Source organism: Vanessa tameamea, chromosome 2 (assembly GCF_037043105.1).
Source record: "Vanessa tameamea isolate UH-Manoa-2023 chromosome 2, ilVanTame1 primary haplotype, whole genome shotgun sequence".
In the NCBI taxonomy this organism is placed as follows: Eukaryota; Metazoa; Arthropoda; class Insecta; order Lepidoptera; family Nymphalidae; genus Vanessa; species Vanessa tameamea.
Genome location: NC_087310.1, coordinates 9,715,033 through 9,722,812, shown reverse-complemented (window position 1 = coordinate 9,722,812; position 7,780 = coordinate 9,715,033). Strand labels below are relative to the sequence as shown.

The 7,780-nt window shown below is 32.0% G+C and overlaps 2 protein-coding genes across 2 annotated transcripts; one reads left to right on the top strand and one right to left on the bottom strand.

Moving 5' to 3' along the window:
* Window positions 1-967: 967 nt before the first annotated feature.
* Window positions 968-6,994, top strand: LOC113394673 (eukaryotic translation initiation factor 3 subunit E). The gene is made up of 8 exons (XM_026632071.2): window positions 968-1,182; window positions 1,349-1,465; window positions 1,577-1,744; window positions 1,869-1,991; window positions 5,352-5,728; window positions 5,807-6,001; window positions 6,160-6,394; window positions 6,883-6,994. Exons 1-8 carry the CDS (start codon window positions 1,072-1,074, stop codon window positions 6,907-6,909), a joined length of 1,353 nt encoding a protein of 450 aa, XP_026487856.1. The 5' UTR covers window positions 968-1,071; the 3' UTR covers window positions 6,910-6,994.
* On the bottom strand, window positions 2,757-4,406 carry LOC113394674 (zinc finger protein 708-like). Its single transcript, XM_026632072.2, has 3 exons — window positions 3,258-4,406; window positions 2,966-3,146; window positions 2,757-2,783 (listed from the first exon to the last, which is right to left on the bottom strand). Exons 1-3 carry the CDS (start codon window positions 4,301-4,303, stop codon window positions 2,757-2,759), a joined length of 1,254 nt encoding a protein of 417 aa, XP_026487857.2. The 5' UTR covers window positions 4,304-4,406.
* Window positions 6,995-7,780: the final 786 nt, after the last annotated feature.

The following is a 7,780-nucleotide window of genomic DNA, read 5'->3' as shown; positions in this document are numbered from 1 at the left end:
ATGTAAAAAAAATACAAACGTTGGCGGGAAATTCGGGCAGAATCTAGTGAAGTCATGTTATTTCTGGTAGTTCAACCCTTTTATGCATCAACAGAGGAATCTAGCCCAGTTACGCAGATTATACAATTTTCTGGTTAAAAGGGTCGAGTTTGCGATTTTTTCTTTTTCGTAACGCCGAGGGACTAATGCAGAGGGCTAATGAAGTTCTAGTCGCCCATTCAAATTTGAAAATGTTCGGACTCAAGTACATATAATTACGTTATAATTATATTAAAAAAATGTCTACAATTATAATATATAAGTTATACATTCGGCTCAATTTCTAATTAAAAAAAATAGTTATACTAGGAATAGATCCAGAAAAAAGACCGCTGGTAGCGCTGCTGCCACGAACTAAAATGGTGAAAATGATGGTGGACAGGGAAATATTCGCCTCCTTTAATTTTTAGTCAACAAATAATATTAAAACAAAGTCTTACAATCGGTTTTAGTTCATTTTGGCATACAACACTGGCTAGTTGGCACTCAAAATCATTATACGTGATCACTGGCTTTAATTTATATTTGGCAATTTCTAGTCCTTTCTTTCGCTTTTTAGAGCTCAGCCAGCTTCTTGAAAAATCAAGGTGGTAGCACTGCTATTCTTGATACGATGGACTAATGCTCTATTTTTATTAATAACAAATCGAGTGAGTTGATGAGCAACCCATTAATAATCATTGAAGTTTATATTATTCAAAAGAATTAGCCTGTGATTTAGCTAGGCACGTAATTTGCGGTTTATCGACGTATATATAGTCTAACATATTATAATCTTTGTCGTTATTATGTTCTTCTGCTATTTAATAATGACAAATATTCTTAAGCTCTTTTAGTTGGCGCCAACTTAAGAGAACTCAATTCCTTTACTGAATTTATTATCTGTGATATAGTATCCAGTAATTATGTACTCTGTGGTTTTAATAGAAACAGAGTTGTCAGTTATGGCTGTAGTTGTGGGGTTGTGACTTGTAAGCTGTCATTAGTTTGAACACGAGTGTATTGGTTATTAAATTTTTGGAAAGTATATCAATGATTACTGTAACCATGAGTTATTCGAAGTTTGATTTGACTTTTAAAATAGGACAATATTTGGATAGGCATCTTGTGTTTCCATTATTAGAATTTTTAGCAGCAAAAGAGGTAACAACAATTTTTAAGATTTCTTGATTTTTTAGAAAATGCACATAACTTTTATACAATATTTCGTGGAATTATTGAACAAAATTGCGAATCAAATATTAATGTTTGTAGTGACATATTGTTCAATACTTAAAAATTATAGTATCTAACACGTTTACCTTTACAGACGTATGACCAGTCCGAACTCTTGCAAGCTAAATTGGAGATATTAAGTAAGACAAACATGATTGATTATGTTATTGATATAAGAAGCATGCTCTACCCAGATGAAGACACACCTGAGGTGAGTTTATATACCATTATTGTATTCAATGGAAACATTACGGTAACCGAAGGGAATATTAAAATAAAAGAGTAAATAAGTAAATAAAAATAATAAAATAATGCTTTTCAGGAAATTAAAAGCAGGAGAGCAGTTGTACTGTCACAACTACAAGAACTCCAGGATGCCGTTGAACCAGTCCTTAAACTGATGCAACGTGACGACGTTATGAAAACAGTTGAAACCATGAGAGATCCTAAAACTCTTATCAACTATTTAACAACCAATAAAGAATTTGAGGTAAATACACTTATATATATATATATACTTATAGAAGTTATGTTGTTAAGTTGACGAGTAATAATTATCTTTACAGAATATATGCTGTTATATAATTTTTTAATTGTTATATTTTATTTTACAGTTCAAAATAGAAATGATTGACAGTATGTATCGTTTGGCAAAATACCGCTATGAATGTGGTAACTATGTTGAATCTGCATCATATCTTTACTTCTGTCAACTAGTGATGGCCCCAACAGATAAGGTTTGTATTGATTATATTATTATGTGGTAGGAAAGTACAATTTTAGAACATATTTTAGTAGTAGGTGTAACTCTTATCACTATACAGTTTATTATAACTTAAAATGATTTGATTGAGTTAATTTAAAACTTAAAGAAGTAATTAAAATCTACATATTTTTTTTATATCTACCTTAGTCATTTTATGAATATTGCATAGATATTACAAAATTATAGACATTTCTAGACAATTAATAAAGAGAATGAGCAGGTCTTGCTATGCTTGTGACTAGCACTGATTTCTGGCAGAAAGTTTGATACTTTGTTTTTAATTTGCTTTCTTTAAGAAACTTTAGAAAAGTTTTCAATTTGTCTGTATTTATATTTACTTTATGTATTGTATGTTCACATATAACTTTTTAGTAATTTTTTTTTTACATTGGATTCAGTTTAACTCCATGGTCCCATCTCAATTTCATTGGTATTGAGCATTAACGCTTAAAAAAATTGTTATCGTCAGTTTCAAAATTTTAGGGAATATACATATATATATTGTTTAACATTGCTTTATATCTAATCAATGTAGCTTTACATTTCAACAATGTACATGATGATGCAAAATTGCTTTTATGAGCCTACTGGAATGAGAAATATTTCGATTTTGAGTTAATATATTACAAGTGACATGTTAAGTCAGAAAAAAAGTTATAGTAAAACTAATACAACATACACATTATCCTTTATTGACATTGTAAGCTAAAATGAAAGGCAAATATATTTTCATATCTCAAGTCTCTGATGTAACTGGAATCTCCTGTTGGAAACAAATAAGATGCAATTAAACTATATTTGTATAAAATTTAGTCAACAATAAATTTGATAAATGTCAGAGTTAACTGTAAAAGAAAGTAAGCAAGTTGTAGATTTTGTTTGTAATAATTAGTACTTACAATGATATTCTCAAGGAACTGTCATTTATCTAAAATATTGACTTACAGCATTATATAGAATTCCACTGTTGAAATGGGGGTGATACTGGTTTCTATGATCTTGAATTTGTGATATTGCATTAAACCACTGTCCACAAATTTCACATTGAAAGACAAGAGAGGGTTTAAATACACAGTTATTCTCACCATTATCAGATGATTTTGGTATAAAATGACCTACTTTGTACCTTTAAAATAAAATATTATTTATATTAATCAAAATAACTGAAACTAAACTAAACTGAGCAACTTTTCACTGCTCCCTGTATACAACAAGATTTACATAAACGCAATCTTACCGATGATTGTATAACTGATCATAATTTCTAAATTTTCGATCACAGGCATTACAGAGAAGTAGTTTTGGCAAAGAAAATTGATAATACATTTTCAACCACAAGCATATTAGCCAATGTTGTTCTGCCGTTTTGTAACACGAAAACGCTATATTACAAGCATTACATTCGTAATTTTTCGTAACAGTGTGCATTTTAAGATGTCTCAGTAATCTAGGTATACTTGTATAAACCTTTTCACAAAATTCGCACTGCAATAGTGAAGATGTCTTTATCTCTCGAACACAGTCCGTGTTATCTGATTTACAGCACTGATTAGCGTGCTTTAGGGCCAAGTCTTGTCGTGGCCACACCTGAAAACACTCGGTACAAGTCCAAACAAACTGCCAACGTTGATGTTTGTCCAAACTGCCATGTCTAACAGAGTAATGTCTCCAAAGGCCAGTTTCGTATACGAAACATTTTCCACATTCCTCACAGGGATATGAGCGTAATGGTTTCGGATTGATTATTCCCAATATCTCCTTCTTTTTCGTGTAATTTAAGGTTCTATTGAGCATGTGAATATTTTCCATTATCCGAGCATTGTTTTCTTTGACTTTTTCGAGACTATATTCAAGCGGACTCATTGAGCTGCCAATATATGTTTCTGTTGAAACTTTCTGCGGGTTCTCTTCCGTTTCGGCTATCCTATAATGTTTAGTTGATATTTCAGTATTACGATTGAAAATCAAGCTCTTTGTTTCAGACTTTAAATCATTACTTGTTTCCCCAGATAAATGTTGGATTTTAAGCTGCACTTGTAAATTGTTTGGGAATTTACAGGTATCCTCAACTTTCTCTGCGCATGAATCGAGATCTATGTTACTTGAATTATCTTCGGAAACAACTTTAACAGTTAACCGTGGCTTATCTTTTTCTTTCTTTTTAGGATAATCTCGGCCTTCGCGCCATGTGTCAATCGTAGTTTTATCATTTTCTATTAATATTTGCAATGTTTGAAACTTATCCTCTGTTTCAAATCTATGAACGATTAATTTACCTGACATCTTAATAAGTGACAGAAAATACAAAATGACAGTTTTTTTTTTCTTTGCAGCACGACGAAGTTTTAATATGCACTACATAAAGATTATAGATATTTCTTTTAAAAAATGCAACAAATATATATATATATATTCAATTTATATGGTAAATCTTATTACTGGTAGAAAGCGTCTCGATTTCCCAACTGCGGATATAAACGACATACAGTTTGAGTTTTAACCAGCTTCCATATATATTTGAGCTTGCGAGCGCGATTTATCTACTTATGGTACATTTGTATTTTAATTAAAACAAACTATAGTCACGATAATTAAATTAAATATGGCATTTGAAACAGTGACTATATTTGTTGTTCAAGTTTTTTTAAAATCCTTTTATTTTAATTTTTTTTTCTATCCTATAGTCCACCTACACTGGCAAATGTGCCAGTTGATGGTGATTGGTGACCACTGCTCGTTGACATTGGTTTTGAAAGAAATTTTATCATCCTTATTCTACATATGCACCACCAACCTTGAGAACTAAGATTTTATATCCATTGTGCATGTAATGACACTAGCTCATCACCCTAAAAAGTGGACCACAATACTAAGTTAGGTTTGTGGTTTAGAATATAATATGAAGAGTGGATGGTACTCAGACAGGCTTGCACAAAGCCATCAAGTACTTTAATAATATTTATTAAATATGGTATTCATTTGTTTTTATCAAATGTCGTAATCACTTTATTTTCTTAATTTAAATAATATTTTTTCTTACATAATATTTCTATGTATGGAATAATCTTTTTTTATTATAACTTAAAAATCGTCTTCTACAGAGATCAGTGTTAGGTGGTTATGTTAGTCGTGCTTTTGAATGTTCTTTGTTTAACAATCATATAATGTTTTTTTTTTTTTTATAAGTTCAACGAAACCTTTATTAAAAAACCCATTTTCTTTATTTAATTTTTTTTTCTAATATGAAAATTGATTTAGGGGACATTTATAGGAGTTTCAAAATAAACGACTCACGCATTCAGGAATAATGACTATTTTTTTTCTGTTTTAGAACTACCTATCCGTTCTCTGGGGTAAATTAGCAAGTGAAATTCTTGTTCAAAATTGGGATGCAGCCCTCGATGATTTGACAAAGTTGCGTGAATTCATCGACAACGGTGCCGCAGGCGCAACTGCGAACAACATGCAGGCCCTACAGCAGCGCACATGGCTCGTCCACTGGTCTCTCTTCGTGTTCTTCAACCACGTCAAAGGCCGTGACCTAATTATTGAGATGTTCTTGTACAAACCGTTGTATTTGAACGCAATCCAGACAATGTGTCCTCATATCCTCCGCTACTTGGCTACTGCTGTCATTATTAACCGCTCTCGTAGAAATGCGCTCAAAGACCTTGTCAAAGTAATTCAACAAGAGGCCTATACGTACAGGTATTGAAGTAAATTATTTGAAATCACATCCCTATTGCGTTATTTAGATTCTAGGGACTGAAATTATTTAATTTTCAGAGATCCAATAACTGAATTTATTGAACACTTATACGTTAACTTCGACTTTGAAGCGGCCCGAAGGAAGTTGAATCAGTGCCAAGCGGTTCTGTTAACAGATTTCTTCTTAATTGCCTGCTTGGATGAATTCGTTGAAAATGCACGTCTAATGATATTCGAAACCTTCTGTCGTATTCACCAAGTGATAAGTATTGGGTACGAAAGCGTTTGTATAATGTTTCTAGATTAAAATAATAAGGTTAATTATGCATGTTAGAATTTACATGTCGTCTTTAAAATCATTCAATATGTTATTTCACTCACAAAGATAAAGAGATACTTAGAACTTTACTATTTTTTTTACACTCTTTCAGAATGTTGGCAGAAAATCTTAACATGCAACCCGACGAAGCTGAATGTTGGATCGTCAACCTCATCCGTAATGCTCGTTTGGATGCTAAAATAGATTCTAAACTGGGTCACGTTGTAATGGGAGCTCAACCTTTGTCGCCGTACCAGCAACTCGTTGAAAGAATAGACTCTTTAGCGGTGCGATCAGAAGCTCTGACGTCTCTGGTTGAACGGAAGCAAAAAACTCGTAATCAAGATGTGAGTAGATTATATATTTAAAGAGTCTGCTGACCATGTTTAAAGTTGTATAGTTTCGCTTCTTAACATGACCGGCGTCGTCTAGCCTACAATTGACCCATAATATAATTACATTTGTCATAAATGTATTAGGAAATGGCTACATTTTTTGATACCAGTTGTTTAAAGGCTTCATATTTAATATTTAAAATACTTTGACCAATATAGGTTTACTGGTATCAAACTATAAATGTTGTAATGCTATTGACATTTTAAAAAAGCAGTTAATGTTTTATTCTGAATCAATGTAAAATCTTCTATTCCAATTTTTATAGTGCTGTTGATATTTGATTAGGTCGAAGCCGCCTTTTCTTAACCAATCAGTTTACTGCTTAAATATGTATGCTCCACTGTATATAAACCCAAACTAATCTATGTGTTCCATCTGCTGGACTATATCGCCTAACCTTATCAAAATTGCAGTTTTTAAATGATTACATGTTTTTCAGATACGTTGGGGCGCCCAAGAATTCTAACCAACCGCCACAAATTGTTTGTAACAGAGTATCTTCATCTTTTGTAAATCAAACATTTTAATAAATATATTGTGAAAATAATAAACGTATTATTTTATTACTCCTTCTTTTTAGATCGAATTGTGTTTTATTTTTAAAGAACCGTGTATTTATATCTTTATGTACCTAATATAAATATTATTTATTCGAAAAAATACGATACGTTTTATGTTTAAATTAAAAAATGTTTCATGGGACAAATTATGATTTACTTAGTGCTAGCATATAGCTAGCTATATAATAATGCTTAGTATTATTGTGTTCCGATTTGAAAGGTGAGAGAGTCAGTGTATATAAGCATAAGGGACATTGCATCTTAGTCCCAAGGTTTGGGACGCATTGGTTAAGGAATAGTTAATATTTCTTAAAGTAGCAATGTTTATGGGCGTTGGTTGCCACTTACCATCAGGTGCCCCATTTGCTTGTCCTCTTTCCTATACTATAAAAAAAAAAGATTTTTCATCGACTTTATTTTCATAACTTGAGTTTATAATATAAGAAATTATCTGATGACTGAGGTTTGGCTCTGAAGTATGAATAAATGTAGATTCATATTTCATAAGCGATCTTTAACTCAAGAGTATAAGTAGCTCTGCTTCACAGCATCTGCACCTGTCAACAAGATAATCACTCTGCTAGTCGTCGCCCGCTCGCGTTCAAGGGCTTCGGTCGTAAGGTTTTAGGTATAACAGTAGCCTATGTCCGTCCTTGAGGTTCAAGCTTGCTTCATATCAAATTTCGTCAAATTGAGTTTAGTGTTTTGGCAGTAAAAGTGTAACTGACACACAGAGTTACTTTCGAATTTATAATATCAGTGTAGATTATTAAGTTT

Bases quoted from the DNA above. Each gene is read 5' to 3' on its own strand.
- LOC113394673 (XM_026632071.2), top strand. From the start codon at position 1,072: ATGATTACTGTAACCATGAGTTATTCGAAGTTTGATTTGACTTTTAAA. The intron at 1,183-1,348 runs GTAACAACAATT...TTACCTTTACAG, and splicing joins AATTTTTAGCAGCAAAAGAG to ACGTATGACCAGTCCGAACT. The intron at 1,466-1,576 runs GTGAGTTTATAT...AATGCTTTTCAG, and splicing joins CAGATGAAGACACACCTGAG to GAAATTAAAAGCAGGAGAGC.
- LOC113394674 (XM_026632072.2), bottom strand. From the start codon at position 4,303: ATGTCAGGTAAATTAATCGTTCATAGATTTGAAACAGAGGATAAGTTT. The intron at 3,147-3,257 runs GTAAGATTGCGT...TTTATTTTAAAG, and splicing joins GATCAGTTATACAATCATCG to GTACAAAGTAGGTCATTTTA. The intron at 2,784-2,965 runs GTAAGTCAATAT...TGTTTCCAACAG, and splicing joins GTGGAATTCTATATAATGCT to GAGATTCCAGTTACATCAGA.